This window comes from Leptopilina heterotoma, unplaced genomic scaffold, assembly GCF_015476425.1.
Source record: "Leptopilina heterotoma isolate Lh14 unplaced genomic scaffold, ASM1547642v1 Lhet_264, whole genome shotgun sequence".
NCBI lineage: Eukaryota > Metazoa > Arthropoda > Insecta > Hymenoptera > Figitidae > Leptopilina > Leptopilina heterotoma.
Window position 1 is genome coordinate 743091 of NW_025110974.1, and position 25357 is coordinate 768447.

The 25357-nt window shown below is 24.8% G+C and overlaps 2 protein-coding genes and 2 long non-coding RNA genes across 4 annotated transcripts; all 4 read left to right on the forward strand.

The window, feature by feature from the left end:
* The first annotated feature begins 10504 nt into the window (after nucleotides 1-10504).
* LOC122503527 lies at nucleotides 10505-13604 on the forward strand. Its single transcript, XR_006301753.1, has 3 exons — nucleotides 10505-10548; nucleotides 12984-13069; nucleotides 13334-13604. It is a non-coding gene; the product is annotated as an uncharacterized LOC122503527 (long non-coding RNA).
* Nucleotides 13605-15361: 1757 nt separating this feature from the next.
* Nucleotides 15362-16678, forward strand: LOC122503528. Its single transcript, XM_043614101.1, has 2 exons — nucleotides 15362-15488; nucleotides 16048-16678. Exon 2 carries the CDS (start codon nucleotides 16093-16095, stop codon nucleotides 16606-16608), a length of 516 nt encoding a protein of 171 aa, XP_043470036.1. The 5' UTR covers nucleotides 15362-15488; nucleotides 16048-16092; the 3' UTR covers nucleotides 16609-16678.
* Nucleotides 16679-21824: 5146 nt separating this feature from the next.
* On the forward strand, nucleotides 21825-22897 carry LOC122503529. Its single transcript, XR_006301754.1, has 3 exons — nucleotides 21825-21895; nucleotides 22354-22488; nucleotides 22630-22897. It is a non-coding gene; the product is annotated as an uncharacterized LOC122503529 (long non-coding RNA).
* Nucleotides 22898-24209: 1312 nt separating this feature from the next.
* LOC122503530 lies at nucleotides 24210-25228 on the forward strand. The gene is made up of 3 exons (XM_043614102.1): nucleotides 24210-24435; nucleotides 24529-24630; nucleotides 24947-25228. Exons 1-3 carry the CDS (start codon nucleotides 24342-24344, stop codon nucleotides 25108-25110), a joined length of 360 nt encoding a protein of 119 aa, XP_043470037.1. The 5' UTR covers nucleotides 24210-24341; the 3' UTR covers nucleotides 25111-25228.
* Nucleotides 25229-25357: the final 129 nt, after the last annotated feature.

Below are 25357 nucleotides of genomic sequence, written 5' to 3' on the forward strand. Positions count from 1 at the left end.
TTTAATGCAAATTTCATTTTTAATTTTCCTTGCAAAAACTAAACCAAATAATAAAAATTCTCAATTTCGATTAAAACCCATAAAAAATTGAAAAGTCTAAAATAAAAAATATTTTTTTCTAATTTCTTCTAAATTTTATATTAAAAAAAATTTTTTTTTTCAATATTTGCAAACATTTATTTCTATAAAATTTCCTGTGAAAAAAGAAGAGGAGGGAATTTTTTTTTAAAATGTAGTTTCAATAAAGAAAGAGAAAAAAATTCCTTTATAAAAATTTTATGTCATTTTTTTCTTAAATAAAATAAATTTTTTAAAAAATATTTTTTAAATTCGTATGCATAAATCCAAAGTCAAATGAAAGTTATCTCTTTAATGTTTTTTCTTTCATGAACTTCGTGTACATGTAAAATACAAAGTCAAACCAAAGTTATCTCCGCGCTCTTTTATTTTTACTTTAATGAAATTTCACGTCAAATAATATTTATATATTAAATAAATTTTATATAAATTTATAAATAAATTATATAAAAATGTCCCTATAATTTCCGTTTGTACCTAATTTTTTCTTTAAACTTTTTATTTTCTTTTTGTGATAATTTGTTATTATAATCTTTTTTTTTTGCTAAAAAATATTGTTTTAATCAAACTGAAGTTTATTATTTGCATTAAAAAAAATATAAACATTAAATGATTTTAAAAGAATTTCTTTTTATTATAAATAATAAAGATAAAAAATAAAAAAAACATAATTTACTATTTTTTGTAATTGTGAAAGTAATTGTTATTAATTTATTATTATTATTATTATTATTATTATTATTATTATTATTTTTTTTTTTTTTTTTTTTGCTTAGGGACTTTTGGGAAATCTGCCTACAGATACCTTGGATTCCGCACTCCAAGGTTATGTGGGGTTGGTATGATAAAAAAACAAAAAGAAATATAAAAAAAAGAAAAATAAATAAATGTTATAATAAATTTAACAAACTGGCGACCTACTACCAGCCCGACCCACTAAAACCCGTAACCCTTCTTTTGAAGCCCTTTACCCTCCCTCGGAACTGTCGTAAGACTTTAGCCTTCGAGGGTGGCGCTCCGACTCTGTCGCTAATGCGACCTTCTGCTTTTCTCTGCGGTTATCCTGCGTTAATAGTTAAAAATTTAAAACTATTTCAATATAAAAGCGAAATTAACAGCACAACAATAATAAAAAAAAATGTTTAATCAAGTGTAAACAGTCAAAAGATAAAATTGCAAACGGATATATAAAAAAAAAGAAAAAAAAATAATAAACGCGTATATAATATTAAAAACATAAAACGGAATAAATTAAAATTGTATAAGGACAAATAAATCACAAAATAAATTAATAAAAAACAAACGAATAAATTAAAAGCTGTTTAAATTACGCTTTTTGGCGGCCGTCGAGATCCTTCCTCGACATAACCGAGATTATGAAGTTCTCGACTTGCCGCCAATTCTCCTCTGACTGGGTCATCATGATGACATGGTATCGCTGCAGCGATACCATGTTCTCCGGTGTAACTTGACTGTTTACACCTTCGAACATGGCCCGCCTCTCCAAGTCCCATTTCTTGCATGAGAAGAGGGTGTGCTCCGCGTTGTCCTCAGGGAACTGGCAATATGCACACACCTCGTTCTCGCGTAATTTAAAGCACCTGTGCATCCTTACTTGTATGCAGGTTGACTTGAAGGAGCTTTAGGGATTTGCCCTTTTAAGTTTCTCCAGTTCCTCCTTGTAAACCGGGCAGGAAATTCTTCCAGGGATATGGTTGACTTCCGTTTTTCCCAAATCTGTACACGTTATGCACTTTGGCTTGTCACTAGTACACTTTTTGGAGAAGTGTCCCGCTTCGCCGCATCTCCGACAGTTTTTTGTTCTGTCGGGGCCCTTGCGAATTCGGGTCACGTGTCCATAGGCTAGGCACTTTTGACATCTTGTCACTTCTAAGTGCGTTCGGATGGATGCGTTTATCCAACCAATACGCACTTTGCCCAGCTTAAGCAGACTCTCGCTGTCGGTTTCACTCAAGCGTACTAGTGCCACTTTTGTACCACCAAAACGTGTCAGAAGTCGGCAAGTCACATCCAATTCGGGCTTTTGCAACTTCTGCTTTAAGACGGTTAAAACGTCCTCCTCTGCAGTTGTTTCGTCAAGTTCCCGAATTTCGAGGGTCTTTTTGCTGACAAGGGCCGTAACCTCGGCCTTGTCCTGAAGAACGGAGGTAAGATTCTGAGCGAACTTAGAAGTTTCACCCCCCTTTTTTACCACAACAAGAACCTCTTTTTTAAGAGTTCTCCTAATTTTCACAATCTTTGTGCCAGTTTCCTCTGGCTTTACCGAAGTTGTTGCCAGTTTTATGAGATCATGGTAGGTATCTGGATTCCGGGCCACAATTTTTATTGCCTCCGTTGTTCTAATTATGGGGGGGCGCTTCTGAAGTCGCTCCCTCTCCTCCGCTTTCTTCAAGGCCTTTCTCTTACGGGCCTCCCGTTTCCTATTGGAGACGGTTTCAAAGTCTTTTTCGTTTTCAGGCTTATTTACCACAGTTGCCTCCGAATAAGAAGCAACCCTGGCCGAAGCAGCCTTACTCACCTCTGTCTCCATAACAGTAGGGTTTGCCTTGGTCTCCTTGCTCTTAACCCTCTTACCCTTGGGAGTGGTCACAGTAGAATCAGTCTCCGGACCTTCATACTCTCTAGGGCGCTTTTTTGGGTCGATGGGCTTGCTCTCGCCAGATGTGGCGTGCGACATCGATCTAGGAATTTCAGGATTCGACTTTGGATTGCTTGGGCTAATGAAGGGCCTAGGTATAAAACGCAGGTTACTGCGAAGCACCTCGTGCACCTTCCCCAATTCCACCATTCCATCCTTGCTAATGTTTCTTTGTTTCCTGCAAGCACGCCACATGCTGTCAAGTATTTTTGGGATCAGATCGACCTGTTCTAAAACATTTTCTTCGAATCTGCTAAGTCCCACATCCTCAGAATTTTTGCTTTGGCTCCCTCCAAAATCCTTGGAGCCGTCTGCACCGACTACCGGGGCTTCAACCCGATCAGAATCGGTGGTGGGATTACCCTCTACAGAGGTACCCACTTGGAGTAATTTGTTTGATTCTTTATCCATTTCATTTTTTATTCTTTGCCCCGTATCGAGGGAACGATCGAGCCTAAACAGGGTACTACCATCTGGCCAGGATGGGCCCTGAACCGCCTCCGTTAGTTACATAGACGTTATAGCATTGCCGGAGCATTGATGCGACGTCTATGATATCCAAGGGCACGTGAACATGCATGTTCGGACGTGGAGGTCGATGTGTCTCTCCAAGATAGCAGGAAGTTTCCGCAAAGGGAGTGCATCCCGGTATCTCTTCACAGAGTTTACCCTCATTATTATTATTATTATTATTATTATTGTTAATTAATTGTTATTTTTTTAAAAAAACTAGCATTGAAAATATTGCAAAATACTTTTTCTAAAGCAGATTTTAGAAATAAAGAAAGGAATCATTTTTAAGTTTTTATTTAATTTCGCCTAAATTTTTCTATTCTTTTTTTAAAGAATTATAAATTTAATAAAAAAAAAATTAAAGTTTATGCAAAAACACTATTAATAAAAGTATATAAAATAATATAAAAAAATAAATATGAATTTCAACGAAATAAAATCGAAGAAACCAAATACCTAATAAAATTTTATTAATTTAAAAAAATTTATTTTTTTCTATTTTTATTTTTTAAATAAAAAAAACGTAAAAATATATGAAAAGTAAGAAACCAAATATTATGTGAAGTTGTAAAATTAATATTACAAGTCACAATTTTATAGATTATTTTAATTTCATAAAAAATCATGAAAAATATTGTTCAACAATTTTTTTTTTCAACTTGATGATTAAAAAATATTAATTTTTTAAATATTTTACGAGTTGTTGAAAATGCATTAACTGAAAAGTTGTACAAAAGTGCTGATGTTGGTGGATTTCTTTTTTCCTTTGACAAATAAAATATTTTACTTCTTTTTCAATATTTTACGATTTATAAATTTTTTAATAATAAAATCTATTAATAAATAAATTATTTCAATTCCGAGAAAATGTACATTCGTACATTGTACTTAACAAAGTATTTAACAAATTATAATAACAATAACAACAATTATATTGCGCGCGAATAAATATTTTAGTTTTCGAAAGTGTTAACTATTCGTAATGAGGATTTAAATTAAAAAAAAAATTTTTTCAATATTTGCAAACATTTATTTCTATAAACTTTCCTGCGAAAAAAGAAGAGGAGGGAATTTTTTTCAAAAATGTAGAAATTTCAATAAAAAAAGAGAAAAAAATTCCTTTATAAAAATTTTATGTCATTTTTTTCTTAAATAGAATAAATTTTTTAAAAAATATTTTTTAAATTCGTATGCATAAATCCAAAGTCAAATGAAAGTTATCTCTTTAATGTTTTTTCTTTCATGAACTTCGTGTACATGTAAAATCCAAAGTCAAACCAAAGTTATCTCCGCGCTCTTTTATTTTTACTTTAATGAAATTTCACGTCAAATAATATTTATATATTAAATAAATTTTATATAAATTTATAAATAAATTATATAAAAATGTCCCTATAATTTCCGTTTGTACATAATTTTTTCTTTAAACTTTTTATTTTCTTTTTGTGATAATTTGTTATTATAATCTTATTTTTTTTGCTAAAAAATATTGTTTTAATCAAACTGAAGTTTATTATTTGCATTAAAAAAATATAAACATTAAATGATTTTTAAAGAATTTCTTTTTATTATAAATAAAAATAATTTATTATAAATAATAAGGCTAAAAAATAAAAAAAACATAATTGATTATTTTTTGTAATAATTGTGAATGTAATTTTTTTTGTTATTTTTCTAAAAAAAAACCGCAGCATTGAAAATATTGCAAAAGATTTTTTCTAAAGCAGATTTTAAAAATAAAAAAAAAGGAATCATTTTTACGTTTTTATTTAATTTTGCGTAAATTTTTCTTTACTTTTTTTAAAGGATTATAAATTTAATAAAAAAAATTAAAGTTCAATATAATACAATGCAAAAACATCATAAATTAATAAAAGTATATAAAATAATATAAAAAAATAAATATGAATTTCAACGAAATAAAATCGAAGAAAGCAAATAATCAAATTTAGAGTTGAATATGGCAAAGGTAAGATAATTAAAAATAAAAAAAATAAATAAATAAAATAAAAATAAAAAGCATATATTTTACGTTACTTTAGCTAAATCGTTTCTTATTGACAAAAAATTGTAATTTTTATTCAAATGAAATATTTAATTATTTAAAATGTTGAAAATTAAATTCTTTAAGTTAAATTGGAATCATTTATATTATAAATTCTTCAATATTTACTAAATAAAATTTAATTTTTTCATTTAAAATACGAAATTATGACATTGGACTAACTTTTATTCCGATTCTTTGTCCGATTACTCTCTTAAGTTAATCAACTTCTCTTTTTTTGAAAAAAGTTTTATTTTCAGTTTTTTTATTTTTTCTATTAGAAAACTCTTCTTGATGTATATATATTCTTAGAAATTATGCTTCAATTGTTTTATTTTGAACTTAATATTTATGAGAGATATTTTTGTAATAAATTCGAGGAGACTGGGAATTCAACCCGAGTACGACGGATGGTAACCAAAGACCCTATCCAATAAGCTAAACAACCAAGTATTAGAGACAAAAAATCTCGCCCGCGACCACCTAACACTCAAATTTCTACTTTCTACATCCTAGTATAAATTTAATATTTTCTGCTTCCTAATACTTTCTGCTTTCTAGTCGAACTTTTTTCTCCTTCCTAGTATTTAGTTTCTACTTTTTACCTACTAGAATGTAATGACTACTCTCACCGTTGTGAAGTATGATAATCATATTTTTGGATAGCTACTAGGAAGAAGTAAATACTAAGATCTAGACAATAGAAATTAAACACTAGGAGGTAGAAAGTAGAAATTATGTATTACGGAGGGGGAAACGTACATTATACATTAGTAGAAAGTGTTTAGAAAATAAGTACAGGAAACAAAAAACAAGATGTAATTTCTTGTTGCTACCCCCTAGTATTCATTACTACTGGCGAATATAGAAAGTAGAAATTTAATACTAGGTTACTATAACCATTACGACATACATTTTTTTATCTTACTCCCTGTAATTTATTTTCTACACTACCTACTAATACTTAATGTCTATCCTAACCACCGTAATATATACTTTCTACTCTCTACTATTTATTCCCTTCCTACTTTTCAGTATTTAATTTCTACTTTCTACTTCCTTGTTCTGTTTTTACTTTCTACTTCCTAGTTCTTATTTTGACACCTCCTCCACTAGGAGAAACTAAATGCTAGGATCTAGAAATAGAAATTAAATACTAGGAGATAGAAAGTAGAAATATACATTAAGGAGGTGCAAATGAACATTAAACATTAGTAGAAAGTGTTTAGAAATTAAATACTAGGATGTAGAAAGTAGAAATATACATTGAGAAAATGGAAACTGACATCAAACATTAGTAGAAAGCGATTAGAAAATAAATAGTAGAAAGTAGAAACATTATATTGTTTCTTGTTACTACTTCCTAGTATTTATCACTACTAGGAGGTCGAAAGTAGAAATTAAATACTAGGTAAATAAAACTATTATTACAATTATGTTTTTATCTTACTACCTTGTATTTTTTTCTATACTCTATCTTATGGTACTTAATGTCTACTTTCATCCCATAATATGTACTTTCTACTTCCTAGTATTTATTCTCTTTCTACTTTCTAGTATTTAATTTATACTGTTTACTTTCTAGTTCTAAGTATCTACTTTCTACTTCTAAGTTCTATTTTCTATTACTAAGATTCTACTTTCTACATTCTAGTTCTTATTTCAACTTCTATTCCAATAGCAAAAAATTTCTACATTTAACTACCTAGTTCTGAAATTTCTACTTCCCACATCCAAGTATTGATTTACTACTTTCTACTTCCTTGCACCCTAGTACTAGTACTACTAAGATTATTCTTTCTACTTTTTATTTCTGATTTCAACTTCTCTTGCAACAGTAAAATAATAAATTTAAAAATTAAAATTAAAAAATACATTTCCCGAAATTTTTTTTTTATCAAAATTAATTTTTTTTTTGTTTTTCTCATTTTCCAGAGATATTATCTGTCGCACAACACGGCTCTGGTGAAACTGTTAAAACGTCTCGGTCAAAAAACACCCCAATGGCTTAAGGACGATCTCACAGACACTGTAATGACATAGCAAACGTCAATATTTTGAAAACTCTTTTTCAATACAGTTTCCCATCAAGTGCCACGTGTCCTCATCAAAGACTTGTAAATTAAAAAGAACTTTTAGCAATTTAATATTATTATTATTATAAATTATAATTATTATTAATATTATGATCGTGTTAAATATTCAAAAAAAAAAAAAATTGACAACAATATTGAAAATATTGTAAATTTGAACGTATTTAAGAGAAACGAAAACAACAACCACTGTGGTTTTGAAAAAAAAAAATATATATATACAATATTGTCTATACGTATTTCTTCCAATGGAAGAATAAAAAAAAAATTTTTTTTTTCTTTGGACCCTACACAGTGGACCAAGAAAATTAAAAAAAAAAGAATGAAAATTAGAAAAAAAAAAATTGCGGCCTAACTCGAAAAAATCGAGCGCGAGCCCAAATCACTAGTCAACTAAGATTTTCAAATTATTGGCAGCTTGAGGCAGCTATTTATCATTGTTGAAAAAAAAAGTGAAAGAAAAAGATAATTTACATCTAATGTTATTTAATTAACATTGATTACTAAATGTTGTTGCCTACGACACCCCCTAAAGCCACTTTTACCCCACGCCAAAATCACCCCTCTCCCCCTATCTTTCTCTCACTATTTTTATTATTTTTATTCCACAACGAGTTTTAGGGACATTTTTTCAAAAATAATTCAACAAAATAATAATAATATTATAATAATATTGTAAAAACTCGATTTATGTGGTGATTTAAAAAAAAATGTTTTTTTCGAGATTTTTCCCGTCCGCTGGTGCCATTTTTCTACAATATTGCGCTTGACAATTTTTTTCTCATTTAAATTCTATTGTTTTTATTTTTATTTAATTTTTTTTCATTTATTTATATTTATTTTCATTTTTATTATTTTCACTTTTATTCTTTTCTTTATTCTTTTCTTTTATTCTTATTTTTATGGTCAATTATTTTTATTTATTTTTATTTTTTTTTTTGGCAATTATTTGTTGTTTTTTAAAAAACATTTTTGTATATAATTTTGTTACACATTTTTTTTTAAATTAAAAAAATATTTTTATGTTATTTTTTTATCCTTTTTAATTTTGTTTCTTTTTCTTCATTTAATATTTTGTATTCTATGAAGAAGAAAGAAAAAAGAAAGAAAATTAAATAAATTGTAAATAAAATATAGTGTTTTGAATGGAAAAAATATTTAAAAACTAAAAAATTGACTTGAAAAAAAGATGAAAAGAAAACTAAATGGAAAAGAAAAAAATTGAGAGAAAAAAATGAACATAAAAATAGAAAATTTGTTAATAAAATAAAAAAACACAGAAAGAATAAACGGAAGTTTTTTTCAAAATTTAGATTTTATTTTTGAAAACTGAAGTTTTCATTAATGTACTTAAAAAAATTTTTTAATTTCTTTAGGGAACTTTTTATTCCTTTATTCGTTGGAAGTATTTATTTTTCTTCTATTTACAACTATTTTTTGTAGATTAATTTTTTTCTCTTTCAATTTAAATAAATTATAATAATTAATTGTCTTAATTACCTCGATTAATACTTTTTTAAATTATTAACTTTTTTTTATTAATATTAATTATTTGTTAATTTTCTCAAAAAATTTATTTTCAAACTTAATTTTATTAGTTAATTAATTCTTTAATTAAATAATTAACTGGAACTTAATATGTTTAATTAATGTTCTTATAATTTATGTATTTTTTGAATCGATTTAATTAATAAATTTATTTTCAATTTTTGTTAATTAATTCTTTGATTTCTTACTTAATTATGGAAATTAATTACCATAATTAATAATTAATAAAATTATTAATTGATTTAATTCTCTTAATTAATTAATATTAAATTTTTCTCGAAATTTAGATTTCAATAAACCGAAAAAATTAAATTTTAATTTTGTTTTTTCTATTTGATTTTTATTTATTAGTTTTCAAATATTTTTTTTTTTTTTTTTTTTGAAAAAAAGTCATGCGCCAATTTGTGGAATCGTCCAGAAAATTTTTTGTGAGAAAAAGAAAAAACAACCCAGTGTACATTATTTCTACTAAAAGGAAAAGAAAATGATGAAAAAAAAAATAATGACTGTGTGTATATTTTGACAATACTATTTTCAGAATGATTGAGTGAATATTTCTGATGTTTGTAAAATATATCAGCAACGTTAATTTATCGTCGCAGCACAGAGAAAAAATTGGAAAATTATATCAAAAAACTTTTTTTACAACTCTAAAGTATTTTTAGAGAAAATGATTTTTTTACAAAAAAAATTCTTTTTTTTGCAAAAAAAAAGAAAATACTTTTTTTTAATAATAATTTATCAAATTAAAGATAAATTTTTTAATTTTATTTTTAATTTTTACAATTTTTCTTACAATTATTTTTTTTATAATTAAAACAAATGTGTATATTTTAATTCTAGTAATTTATTTAATAATATAATTAGCTCAAATTTTTATAAGTATTTAATTTTTTTTTTCTATTTTTTCCCCCATTTTTTTTGTTGTTGACAATATTAAATATTAATTTTTTTTATCATTTAACAAAAAAAATGAATAAATATAGTTAATTTTTAGACAAAAATTTACATTAAGATATTTAATTAAATAGGAACAAAAAAAAATTCAAAAATTGACGCCTGAAATTTTCATATCAAGAACAAAAAAAAAAAGAAAACTGTAACTGCATCGAGAAAATGACGTGAAACTTGTAACTTTAAATGTACTTTTTGTAAAGAAGAAATAATTAAAAAAAAAGAACAAAAAACAATTTCGAGGGTTGCAATTGCATGCATTTTTGCAATAAAGTATTCCTGCGCAAATTGATTGCGTGAAGCCATATTGTACGTTACTGATAATAGATTGTAATGCCATTTTATTGTTACGTTTGTACATTTGTTTTTTTTTATACTGTCAATATATGATGATGATAATAATAATTGATCGATTTGTTTTATGAAACAGTGAAATATTTATTTATCACCTTTTCAATAAAAGAGAAATTTTTTTTTTAAATGTTAAACACAATTGAGGCCTTGGATCCAATAACTCGCCCGACGCTCGGAGGAACGCGCAACTACCAGTCAGTGAGCAGTGAGCGCCTCTGGGCCACTCACTGCTACCCGACTGGCATTAGCGCGAGTCTCCGAGCGTCGGGCGAGTTATTGGATCCAAGGCCTCAATTTTTATTCAGGTTAAAAAAAAGTTTCAAGTTTCTACTAATATTTTTTAATGCACATATATTTTGCAAAAAAAAACGCATACAAATTTTTTTTAATAATTTTCACAAAATTTTTTTTAAATTCAATTATTTTTCAAAATTTTTAATTAGAATTCTTTAAAAATACACGATTATGTTTCAAAATAATTTTTGAAAGTTACACAAATAAAATTCATTAAAATATTAAATTTATTTCAATGAAATTTGATAAAAATTTTCAATACTGTTTCAATTTTTTAAACTTATTTTCTGAAATACAATTCATTTAAAAAAAAATTTTTAATTACATTTTTTCAAAAAACAAATTTTTTTCGGAATTTCTAAATTAAATTATTCAATAGGTACTTTTTGTTAAAAAAATTTTTAAAACTTAGTTATTATTATTTATTTTTCCAAAGGAATTCCAATTTTAAATAATTTCAATGAAAAACCTCGTGAAATTTAATTATTTCTAAAAATTGCAACTGTAATTCTTCCAAAACTCAATTATTTTTTTAGTATTTTTGATTAAAATTATTGAAAAACTTTAAGAATTTTAAAGAAAAATAATGTAATTTATAATTTTTTAAAATAAAACTTTAAATATTTTTGTACTTTTGATTTTCTTACATTTTCAAAGAATTTATTTGAAAAATTTTTTTTTAAATTTAATTTAACTCGTAAAATTTCTGTTATAACGCTCTAAATATTCAATTATTTTCTAAAATTTTAACTCTACTTTTTTTTAATCAATTCCTACCAGAATAATTCAACTATTAATCTCTGTAAAAAATTTGATTGAATTGAGAACAGTTTTTAAAAAGAATTGCAATTTTGACAAGAAATTTTTATTAAAATTTTTTAAAATTTAATCAAATTTTGGAGAAAAATTTTATTGTTTATAAAGATAATTGAAATTTTGACGATAATTTTTTTAATCTTTTGACCATAATTTTGAAAATAATAATTGAATTCTTGAGACGAATTTTTAAATACCTAATTGAATTCTTTCGTGAAATTTAATTGAAATAGTATAGATATTGAAAATAATTGAATTTTGATAAATTATTGAAATTAATTAAATTTCTACGAAGAATTTTATTAAAATTATTTTGAAAAAAAATTGAATTTTTAAAAAGAATTTCCATTAAAATTTTTGAAAATAATTTAATTTTTTTAATTGACAAAAATATTTAAATACAAAAATAAATAATTTATTGAAGAATTGAATGTTTTTTAAAATTAACCTCTCATTTAAAGAATTTTATCAACAAATTTTTAAATAGGTCATTAAAATTCTTTTGACGAATTTCAATAAAATTTTTTTAAATAATTTCATTTTTCGAGAAATTAGATTAAAATTGTATTAAAAATAATTGAATCTCTATAAAAAATTTGATTGAATTGAGAAAAGTTTTTGAAAATAATTGAAATTTTGCCAAGAATTTTTTATTAAAATTTTTGAAAATAATTGAATTTTGGAGAAACATTTTATTATTTATAAAGATAATTGAAAATTTGACAATAATTTTTTTAAACTTTCGACCATATTTGAATTTCTGCGAAGAATTTTATTACTTTTGAAAATAATTGAATTCTTGAGACGAATTTTTTAATACCTAATATTTCTTTTTAAATAATTTAATTCTTTTGTGAAATTTTATTGAAATAATATATATTGAAAATAATTGAATTTTGATAAATTATTGAAATTAATTAATTTTCTACGAAGAATTTTATTAAAATTATTTTGAATAAAAATTGAATGTTTTAAAAAGAATTTCATTAAAATTTTTTGAAAATAATTTAATTCTTTCAAAGAAATTTAATTGAAAATTTATTGACAATAATACTTAAATTCTAATAAATAAATTATAGAAAGGCTTTTTGAAATAATTGAATTTCTTTGATATTAATTTTTAATAAAATTTTTGAAAAACCATATATCTTAAGAAACGGAACTTTATTGGAAATGAAAGAAAAAAAAATTGATAAAACTTTTCATGCAACTTTCTGGATAAACTATAATAAATAAATCGTTAAATTATTGTACATAGAAATTATCTGAGGAAATTCTTCTCTTATTTAAAAATTATATTTGACAAATAGCCAAAAAGTTGATTGTGAAAAGTGTGGCATCAAAAAAAACACATGATAACACTCTTTGGTCACGTTCAGTTCAATGATTAGTCAAGTTCATTATCAGTTTTTCATAATTTTGAATACAATAGAAAATTAGATACACATGTCAATCTATATGTTTCACTTTATTTATACACTTGTATAAATATGATGGGTTTTGAGTATTTAATACTTTCATTCTTTTCAAGAAATAACAAAAGATAAATAATAGTTAAGCAGCAAAAAAGAAAAAAGCACTAAAATGATTTTTAATATAAAATTTATAATTTTTGTAATAATCTCCATAGGTTTTATAAATGCATTTTCAATTAGAAACAGTACATTTCTCGAAAATAGTCAAATCATAATATACAGAGAAGCGGTTCTTTATAAGGTAAGTTCCAAAATTAATTTAAAAAAAAACTTTTTCAACCCTTTTTTAAATTTAAAATTTTTAACAACTTTATTTATTGTTGACAATCTTAAAAAACTTAATTTTTAATTTAAAGAATTTGGTTTCTAATTTTTTTAAATTTATTGCTTATATTTTAAAATTTTATTATTCAATTAACAATGTACTTAAATTGTAATAAATAAATAAAAAAAATTATTTTTTAAATTGAAAATAAATTAAACAATTTAATCTTTCTCTTTTCAGCCGAGATTAGGATGAAGACAAAGGAAAATAGGATAAAAAATTGTTAGAATAAAAAATATTTATTATTTAATTATAATTTTTGCTTTAATGTTAAGTTGTTATATTAAATTTGTATAGTTTTTTATAATCCCAGCATATTCTAACTTTTATGTAATGTACAAAAAATGCATTACAATATTTATCAAAAAATAAATTATTTATATTTATTTATAATAAAAATTTTTAATCATTATTAACATAACTCTATTATCAGAAAATAAATTATTTATTAAATTAATATAATATTTTGTTAAAGTTTATTGCTGTAAATAAAAATAAAATTGATAAAAATTTAATTTATATAAATTATTTTCGAAGAAATAATTATGCTGAATTAAAGATTATTTATAAACAAAAATTATTTGTAAATAAATAGATTTTGCGAATTAAAATTATTTTATAAAAATAAAAATGATTGTTAATAAATAATTATATTGTGAATTGAAATTTTTTTTATATAAATAAAGTAAAAACTTATATTGAAAATAAGATAAAAACTTAATACATAAAATTAATAAATTTTTTTCTCAGTATAAATTATACAATATTCATAATATTCAAAGCATTTCAATATTTATTTAATAAAATGAAACTATTCTTCTAATCAGTAATATCCAATAATATAATAATACTACTCTATTTACACTTCGTTGAAATGTAAAAAAAATAAATGATGAAATCGATGCCTTATATTACAAATTAAAAAAGTTTAAATAAAATTCTAATAATTTATTACGGAATAATTATATTATTATAATAATAATACATGATAAATATATAAATGCTAAAAAGACCATAAAAATTATTTTTTTAAACATATTTTACAAAAAAAATTTTAATTATAAAAATAAATTAATTAAAATTAAAATCATTAGAATTAATAAAGAAAAAATATGTTAAAGAAAATTGTGTTCAATAATCAAGAATAGATAATCTCGCAGCTGGTGTAATTGTTATTGAAGAAATTATTATTGAAACATTTTTAAGGCCGTACATGATAATATGAAACGTTTTCTTGAACCATAAAATTTTATTGGGAGAAATTAAAATTTTAAAAAGAATAGTCTTCTAAGAGCTAAAAATATTGATATTTAAAATTCAAGTCGAAATAATAATTTTTTAAAAATAAGATTGTCGAAATATTTCTTGAAAATAAAATTAAGCGAATGATAATTCTTTAAACTAATTTAGGCGAATAATATTTTTAAAACTAATACAAACTTAAGCGAATAATTTTCTCAATAGGGTTACAATTTTTTTGAAAATTAAAATTATGCTGGAAAATCTATAATAAATCAATTTGAATAAATTTATTTTTAAAAAAATCAGAAATTTTCCTAATTAATATAATTCCTTTCTTCTATTTAATTATTATCATATTTATTATTTCCTTTCAATTAAAAAACATTTTTAAGGCTACATTATTCAAATTAGAAAAGAATTACAATTTTTTCAACTACCTTAAAAATTGTCCCTATAATTTTCTTTTGTAATAATTTTTGCTTGGAAAATAATGTTTTAAATAAAATAAATCTTTTTAATTTGAATTCAAGACAATAGAAATATTAAATGATTCTGAAGAAAAACTCTTGTTTGAAATAAATAATAATTTATTATAACTCAATAAACCACTTATTATAAGTAATAATTTATTATAAATAATGATTTATTATAACTATATCAATATTTTTTTAAATATATTAAATAGAAAAATAGAAAAGTATATTTATTATTTTTTGCAATTGTAAAAACAATTTTTTTATGATATTCTAAAAATACCAAAATTGAAAATATTGCATCATTATTTTTCTAAAGTAGATTTTAAAGATAATGAAAGTATTCTCAATTGCTCTTTTTTACATATTTCCATGAATCTAGTGCGTAGTCTATATTTTGTAATATTTGTACTCGCCAAAAATATGCCAATGTCATAAAGTATTTAAATAATTTTGTCAATAAGTAATAAAAATTTTTTTTTAGACGCATTAAAAATTCTCTAAATCAAAATGTAAATAAAAATTTTTGGTATAAATAGGGCGAGAAAAAAGTTAATTTTTATTACAAGTGAATTTTACTTACTTTTAAGACGTTCTATTAAATGCTGTATTAATTCAAGGTAGATATGTTATTACTATTAAAAATATTATTATTATTATTATTATTATTATTATTATTATTATTATTATTATTATTATTATTATTATTATTAAATATTATTAGAAATAGTTTTTAAATATTAGAAAAATTTAATTTTTTTTAATTTAATTTTTAACTTTTTTTTTAAGGGTATTTGAACCATTATGACGTCACAATTTTAGAACACGTGCTTTGCACAAATTGTGACGTCATAATGGTTCAAATGCCCTTAAAAATAAAAATTATGTATTATATTTACTTTTAAAAGTTTCTTTTTTCAAATTTTATTTTTAAATAAAAAAACAAAAATAAAAAAGCATAAATAGAAATTTTTAAAAAATTAACAAAAAACTATAGAATAAATAAAAAACCGAGGGGCTAAAAAAATAAATATAAATAAGTAACTGGAAAATAATTCAAAACTAAAATACCAAATAATGTATAAGTGAGGAGAATAAAATTAGAAGAATATAAATTTAAAAAAATTAATAAAGTAAAAAATCATTCATTTTCTATTTTTTTTTTTTTTTGTTTTCTAGAATTTGACGAGTAACTAGAAATAAAATACTAAAAGAAAAACAGAAATGGATTTATCAACCAATACTGCAGCTCCAGTTCTTCAAATAGTTACAGTTGTCAATTGTATAAATGCTTTAGGCAATATTTTCTATCAAGAAAATTTTCTAAATGAAACTACAAAACAACAATCAATTCCAGTTATAAATACACTTTACGACTATTTTTCCAACAACACTTATGTCAACAGACAAGTTCGTGAACAATTTGTGATTGATTTCTCAAAAAAATTAGGAAACAATTGCAATTTAAAAAAAGAGGATGAGTCGAATGTTGCAACGATTGGAAGGAAGGTTACCGATATTATTGAATTTATTGTTTTTGATGGGAATTTAGAAAAGTTTATTCAAAATATTAAACCAGAAGAAAACATTGATGATGTAAAAACAGAAGATATTGAAAATGCATTAACTGGAAAATTGTACGATAATGCTGATGGTACAAAATCGACATTAACAGAACGTTCAATTGAAATAATCATGAAAGATATTGTTAGTCGATTTCTTTACTCATACGACGAATAAAAAATATTATTCCTTTTAATATTTTATACGATTTATAAAATTCTTTCAAAATAAAATCTATTGTCTCTTTTTTAATGCAAATTTCATTTTTAATTTTCCTTGCAAAAACTAAACCAAATAATAAAAATTCTCAATTTCGATTAAAACCCATAAAAAATTGAAAAGTCTAAAATAAAAAATATTTTTTTCTAATTTCTTCTAAATTTTATATTAAAAAAAATTTTTTTTTTCAATATTTGCAAACATTTATTTCTATAAAATTTCCTGTGAAAAAAGAAGAGGAGGGAATTTTTTTTTAAAATGTAGTTTCAATAAAGAAAGAGAAAAAAATTCCTTTATAAAAATTTTATGTCATTTTTTTCTTAAATAAAATAAATTTTTTAAAAAATATTTTTTAAATTCGTATGCATAAATCCAAAGTCAAATGAAAGTTATCTCTTTAATGTTTTTTCTTTCATGAACTTCGTGTACATGTAAAATACAAAGTCAAACCAAAGTTATCTCCGCGCTCTTTTATTTTTACTTTAATGAAATTTCACGTCAAATAATATTTATATATTAAATAAATTTTATATAAATTTATAAATAAATTATATAAAAATGTCCCTATAATTTCCGTTTGTACCTAATTTTTTCTTTAAACTTTTTATTTTCTTTTTGTGATAATTTGTTATTATAATCTTTTTTTTTTTGCTAAAAAATATTGTTTAATCAAACTGAAGTTTATTATTTGCATTAAAAAAAATATAAACATTAAATGATTTTAAAAGAATTTCTTTTTATTATAAATAATAAAGATAAAAAATAAAAAAAACATAATTTACTATTTTTTGTAATTGTGAAAGTAATTGTTATTAATTTATTATTATTATTATTATTATTATTATTATTATTATTATTTTTTTTTTTTTTTTTTTGCTTAGGGACTTTTGGGAAATCTGCCTACAGATACCTTGGATTCCGCACTCCAAGGTTATGTGGGGTTGGTATGATAAAAAAACAAAAAGAAATATAAAAAAAAGAAAAATAAATAAATGTTATAATAAATTTAACAAACTGGCGACCTACTACCAGCCCGACCCACTAAAACCCGTAACCCTTCTTTTGAAGCCCTTTACCCTCCCTCGGAACTGTCGTAAGACTTTAGCCTTCGAGGGTGGCGCTCCGACTCTGTCGCTAATGCGACCTTCTGCTTTTCTCTGCGGTTATCCTGCGTTAATAGTTAAAAATTTAAAACTATTTCAATATAAAAGCGAAATTAACAGCACAACAATAATAAAAAAAATGTTTAATCAAGTGTAAACAGTCAAAAGATAAAATTGCAAACGGATATATAAAAAAAAAGAAAAAAAAATAATAAACGCGTATATAATATTAAAAACATAAAACGGAATAAATTAAAATTGTATAAGGACAAATAAATCACAAAATAAATTAATAAAAAACAAACGAATAAATTAAAAGCTGTTTAAATTACGCTTTTTGGCGGCCGTCGAGATCCTTCCTCGACATAACCGAGATTATGAAGTTCTCGACTTGCCGCCAATTCTCCTCTGACTGGGTCATCATGATGACATGGTATCGCTGCAGCGATACCATGTTCTCCGGTGTAACTTGACTGTTTACACCTTCGAACATGGCCCGCCTCTCCAAGTCCCATTTCTTGCATGAGAAGAGGGTGTGCTCCGCGTTGTCCTCAGGGAACTGGCAATATGCACACACCTCGTTCTCGCGTAATTTAAAGCACCTGTGCATCCTTACTTGTATGCAGGTTGACTTGAAGGAGCTTTAGGGATTTGCCCTTTTAAGTTTCTCCAGTTCCTCCTTGTAAACCGGGCAGGAAATTCTTCCAGGGATATGGTTGACTTCCGTTTTTCCCAAATCTGTACACGTTATGCACTTTGGCTTGTCACTAGTACACTTTTTGGAGAAGTGTCCCGCTTCGCCGCATCTCCGACAGTTTTTTGTTCTGTCGGGGCCCTTGCGAATTCGGGTCACGTGTCCATAGGCTAGGCACTTTTGACATCTTGTCACTTCTAAGTGCGTTCGGATGGATGCGTTTATCCAACCAATACGCACTTTGCCCAGCTTAAGCAGACTCTCGCTGTCGGTTTCACTCAAGCGTACTAGTGCCACTTTTGTACCACCAAAACGTGTCAGAAGTCGGCAAGTCACATCCAATTCGGGCTTTTGCAACTTCTGCTTTAAGACGGTTAAAACGTCCTCCTCTGCAGTTGTTTCGTCAAGTTCCCGAATTTCGAGGGTCTTTTTGCTGACAAGGGCCGTAACCTCGGCCTTGTCCTGAAGAACGGAGGTAAGATTCTGAGCGAACTTAGAAGTTTCACCCCCCTTTTTTACCACAACAAGAACCTCTTTTTTAAGAGTTCTCCTAATTTTCACAATCTTTGTGCCAGTTTCCTCTGGCTTTACCGAAGTTGTTGCCAGTTTTATGAGATCATGGTAGGTATCTGGATTCCGGGCCACAATTTTTATTGCCTCCGTTGTTCTAATTATGGGGGGGCGCTTCTGAAGTCGCTCCCTCTCCTCCGCTTTCTTCAAGGCCTTTCTCTTACGGGCCTCCCGTTTCCTATTGGAGACGGTTTCAAAGTCTTTTTCGTTTTCAGGCTTATTTACCACAGTTGCCTCCGAATAAGAAGCAACCCTGGCCGAAGCAGCCTTACTCACCTCTGTCTCCATAACAGTAGGGTTTGCCTTGGTCTCCTTGCTCTTAACCCTCTTACCCTTGGGAGTGGTCACAGTAGAATCAGTCTCCGGACCTTCATACTCTCTAGGGCGCTTTTTTGGGTCGATGGGCTTGCTCTCGCCAGATGTGGCGTGCGACATCGATCTAGGAATTTCAGGATTCGACTTTGGATTGCTTGGGCTAATGAAGGGCCTAGGTATAAAACGCAGGTTACTGCGAAGCACCTCGTGCACCTTCCCCAATTCCACCATTCCATCCTTGCTAATGTTTCTTTGTTTCCTGCAAGCACGCCACATGCTGTCAAGTATTTTTGGGATCAGATCGACCTGTTCTAAAACATTTTCTTCGAATCTGCTAAGTCCCACATCCTCAGAATTTTTGCTTTGGCTCCCTCCAAAATCCTTGGAGCCGTCTGCACCGACTACCGGGGCTTCAACCCGATCAGAATCGGTGGTGGGATTACCCTCTACAGAGGTACCCACTTGGAGTAATTTGTTTGATTCTTTATCCATTTCATTTTTTATTCTTTGCCCCGTATCGAGGGAACGATCGAGCCTAAACAGGGTACTACCATCTGGCCAGGATGGGCCCTGAACCGCCTCCGTTAGTTACATAGACGTTATAGCATTGCCGGAGCATTGATGCGACGTCTATGATATCCAAGGGCACGTGAACATGCATGTTCGGACGTGGAGGTCGATGTGTCTCTCCAAGATAGCAGGAAGTTTCCGCAAAGGGAGTGCATCCCGGTATCTCTTCACAGAGTTTACCCTCATTATTATTATTATTATTATTATTATTGTTAATTAATTGTTATTTTTTTAAAAAAACTAGCATTGAAAATATTGCAAAATACTTTTTCTAAAGCAGATTTTAGAAATAAAGAAAGGAATCATTTTTAAGTTTTTATTTAATTTCGCCTAAATTTTTCTATTCTTTTTTTAAAGAATTATAAATTTAATAAAAAAAAAATTAAAGTTTATGCAAAAACACTATTAATAAAAGTATATAAAATAATATAAAAAAATAAATATGAATTTCAACGAAATAAAATCGAAGAAACCAAATACCTAATAAAATTTTATTAATTTAAAAAAATTTATTTTTTTCTATTTTTATTTTTTAAATAAAAAAAACGTAAAAATATATGAAAAGTAAGAAACCAAATATTATGTGAAGTTGTAAAATTAATATTACAAGTCACAATTTTATAGATTATTTTAATTTCATAAAAAATCATGAAAAATATTGTTCAACAATTTTTTTTTTCAACTTGATGATTAAAAAATATTAATTTTTTAAATATTTTACGAGTTGTTGAAAATGCATTAACTGAAAAGTTGTACAAAAGTGCTGATGTTGGTGGATTTCTTTTTTCCTTTGACAAATAAAATATTTTACTTCTTTTTCAATATTTTACGATTTATAAATTTTTTAATAATAAAATCTATTAATAAATAAATTATTTCAATTCCGAGAAAATGTACATTCGTACATTGTACTTAACAAAGTATTTAACAAATTATAATAACAATAACAACAATTATATTGCGCGCGAATAAATATTTTAGTTTTCGAAAGTGTTAACTATTCGTAATGAGGATTTAAATTAAAAAAAAAATTTTTTCAATATTTGCAAACATTTATTTCTATAAACTTTCCTGCGAAAAAAGAAGAGGAGGGAATTTTTTTCAAAAATGTAGAAATTTCAATAAAAAAAGAGAAAAAAATTCCTTTATAAAAATTTTATGTCATTTTTTTCTTAAATAGAATAAATTTTTTAAAAAATATTTTTTAAATTCGTATGCATAAATCCAAAGTCAAATGAAAGTTATCTCTTTAATGTTTTTTCTTTCATGAACTTCGTGTACATGTAAAATCCAAAGTCAAACCAAAGTTATCTCCGCGCTCTTTTATTTTTACTTTAATGAAATTTCACGTCAAATAATATTTATATATTAAATAAATTTTATATAAATTTATAAATAAATTATATAAAAATGTCCCTATAATTTCCGTTTGTACATAATTTTTTCTTTAAACTTTTTATTTTCTTTTTGTGATAATTTGTTATTATAATCTTATTTTTTTTGCTAAAAAATATTGTTTTAATCAAACTGAAGTTTATTATTTGCATTAAAAAAATATAAACATTAAATGATTTTTAAAGAATTTCTTTTTATTATAAATAAAAATAATTTATTATAAATAATAAGGCTAAAAAATAAAAAAAACATAATTGATTATTTTTTGTAATAATTGTGAATGTAATTTTTTTTGTTATTTTTCTAAAAAAAAAACCGCAGCATTGAAAATATTGCAAAAGATTTTTTCTAAAGCAGATTTTAAAAATAAAAAAAAAGGAATCATTTTACGTTTTTATTTAATTTTGCGTAAATTTTTCTTTACTTTTTTTAAAGGATTATAAATTTAATAAAAAAAATTAAAGTTCAATATAATACAATGCAAAAACATCATAAATTAATAAAAGTATATAAAATAATATAAAAAAATAAATATGAATTTCAACGAAATAAAATCGAAGAAAGCAAATAATCAAATTTAGAGTTGAATATGGCAAAGGTAAGATAATTAAAAATAAAAAAAATAAATAAATAAAATAAAAATAAAAAGCATATATTTTACGTTACTTTAGCTAAATCGTTTCTTATTGACAAAAAATTGTAATTTTTATTCAAATGAAATATTTAATTATTTAAAATGTTGAAAATTAAATTCTTTAAGTTAAATTGGAATCATTTATATTATAAATTCTTCAATATTTACTAAATAAAATTTAATTTTTTCATTTAAAATACGAAATTATGACATTGGACTAACTTTTATTCCGATTCTTTGTCCGATTACTCTCTTAAGTTAATCAACTTCTCTTTTTTTGAAAAAAGTTTTATTTTCAGTTTTTTTATTTTTTCTATTAGAAAATTCTTCTTGATGTATATATATTCTTAAAAATTATGCTTTAATTGTTTTATTTTGAACTTAATATTTATGAGAGATATTTTTGTAATAAATTCGAGGAGACTGGGAATTGAACCCGAGTACGACGGATGGTAACCAAAGACCCTATCCAACAAGCTAAACAACCAAGTATTAGAGACAAAAAATCTCGCCCGCGACCTGAACAAAGCTGCGAGGTTGTTGCAAGCTCACAGCAGGTTTGCTATAAATTTCAAAATATTTCTAAAATTACAAAAAGAAAATTTATTTTCAGTTTTTTTAAGTTGAGAAATATTCTTGAAAAATTGCAGCAAGCTTCAGATTATTATCTTTAATTATTTCACGGCAATAATTTTCAGCTTATTGCATCAAGAACATTGAAACATCTCAAAGAACGTTTTATAGATCAAAAAATGTTAGTGAGGCTAACTATACTAGGCCACCCAGGCCTGATAGTGACACTGAGGAAGACTCAGCTGCTGAATCGGATTTTGGATCATCGCCGGACTCGGACTAAAAAATATGTTTACCATCTACATATAAATTAATTGCAGTACATCACAATTAATATGGCTTATATTCAATGTAAAATCCAGTAACAGAATAAATAAATAATTTATTTATAAAAATTAAAACCCATCTATATTTTCTATTAACCCATTCAAGCCCTTTCCAAATTTATTTATATATTTATTTATTTATATAGTTGGATTTTATTTATGAATGACGTAATATCCTTTGACAAATAAAATATTTTACTTCTTTTTCAATATTTTACGATTTATAAATTTTTTAATAATAAAATCTATTAATAAATAAATTATTTCAATTTCGAGAAAATGTGGAACAAAAGATATTCAAGATTTTTTTGGAAAATAATGCTTTAAAATATTGACAATTATAAATATTTCTAACATATATCTATTTTACTTTAAAAATTGTTTTAACATTTTATTATTTCATATTGCTTTCAATTTTCCTTGCAAAAATTGAACCGAATATTAAAAATTGTTAATTATAAACTCGTTGAAATTCATAAGTGTGAAGAAATAAATAAAAATAAATTTAAATAAATAAATGCAAAAACTTTTTTTTTTAATTTCTGTAAGTTTTATAATTTAAAAAAATGTTTTTCAATATTTTATTCAATAAACATTCGTATAATTTATCATACAAAAATGTAAAAAATAGAAAAGCTTTTTATTAAATGTATAAATTTTAACGAAAAGAAAAAAATATTAATTTATATAAATTTTATGTTGATTTTTTTTAAATATAATTAATTTTTTAAATTCGTACTCGTAATTTATCTCTGCACATTTTTATGTTTTTTGCTATCATGAACTTTGTGTATGATGCATAAAATCCAATGTGAAACCAAAGTTATCTCTTCACTCTTTTGTTTGCTTTCATGAATTTCTCCTAAAATTCTTTTTAATATAAATATAATTTTATAATAAGAAGTAAAAAAATTAATTTTATGACAACTTTTTCTTCAACTCTTAAAAATTTGTTTCAGAATAGCCGAATTTTAAAAAATTTTATATTAAATTTTTTGGTCTTTGCATATTTTTTAGAAATATAAGTTGTAGCTTTTTTTAATTTTTTTTTTTTTAAATTAAATTTCCAGATAAAATAATATGTAATCTTGCAGCAACTGTAATATTACGGCAAAATTGTGCTAAATTCAAAAATATTCAAAAATATTTTGAAAAATAATGCTTTAAAATATTAAAATTGTAGATATTTTAACAAATCTCTTTCACCTTAAAAATATTATTATTCCTCAACTCATAAAGTTTTAATCTACGATTTTTTTAATATATTTCAAAATGATACAACAAACTGAAAAAAGGGGATAAGAACATTATTTTTTATTCTAACAAACATTTTATCAATTTTTAACGATTAGAAGAAGCTATATAAGTAGACATTGAGAAAGTTAAAAATTGTTATTTAGAAGCATTATCAGGTGTACAGTAAAAACATTTAAGAAAGTTAAATAAATTTAAGAAAAGAAAATATTGTAATAGAATAATTATCAAAAATTTGTATTTAAACAATCGTAATTATGCGTTTTGCTGCCTTTTTTTTAATTTTGATTACATTTTATTGTAATTGCAAGGCCCAAGATGAAGTGTTTCAGAGCGTAATGGATGCAATTCGTAAGTAATTTTACAAATAATTTATTCGAGTTGTTTTCGCAAACTTTGGAAACGTATAAATAAGCCTCTTTAAATTTTTGATTTAATTTACAGATTATTGTACTGTAAATGTAGGACATGAAGATAATCCTTTGTACAATTGCAGAGGCTATGAACGCAATTATGTAGGACATGATAGAATTGAATATGGCAAAAGTAAGATAATTTAAATTAAATAAAAAGTATATATATTTTAGGTTACTTTAGCTAAATCGTTTCTTATTGACAAAAAATTGTAATTTTTATTCAAATAAAATATTTTATTGTTTAAAATGTTGATGATTAAATTCTTTACGTAAAATTGGAACTGAACAATAAAGCTGCGAGGTTGTTTCAAGCTCACAGCAGATTTGCTGCAATTTTAAAAATATTTTTAAAATTACAAAAAGAAAATTTATTTTTAGTTTTCTTAAAAAATTTGCATCAAGCTTCAGATTATTAGCTTCAATTATTTCACGGCAATAATTTTCAGATTATTGTATCAAACAAAACGATACACCTGAAGCTACGTTGTATAGTTGCGCAGAAAGTGTGAATGAGGCTAACTATAGTGCTAGATCACACAGGCCTGATAGTGACACTGAGGAAGACTCAGCTGCTGAATCAGATTTTGGATCATCGCCGGACTCGGACTAAAAAATATGTTTACCATCTACATATAAATTAATTGCAGTACATCACAATTAATATGGCTTATATTCAATGTAAAATCCAGTAACAGAATAAATAAATAATTTATTCATAAAAATTAAAACCCATCTATATTTTCTATTAACCCATATTCAAGCCCTTTCCAAATTTTTACCTTAATTTTAAATGAAAGACTTCAAAATACTGGTAAGATAAAATATAGTTGGATTATATTTATGACGTAATATTTGTT

Bases quoted from the DNA above. Each gene is read 5' to 3' on its own strand.
- LOC122503528 (XM_043614101.1), top strand. From the start codon at position 16,093: ATGGATTTATCAACCAATACTGCAGCTCCAGTTCTTCAAATAGTTACA.
- LOC122503530 (XM_043614102.1), top strand. From the start codon at position 24,342: ATGCGTTTTGCTGCCTTTTTTTTAATTTTGATTACATTTTATTGTAAT. The intron at 24,436-24,528 runs GTAAGTAATTTT...TTTAATTTACAG, and splicing joins GAGCGTAATGGATGCAATTC to ATTATTGTACTGTAAATGTA. The intron at 24,631-24,946 runs GTAAGATAATTT...AATAATTTTCAG, and splicing joins TAGAATTGAATATGGCAAAA to ATTATTGTATCAAACAAAAC.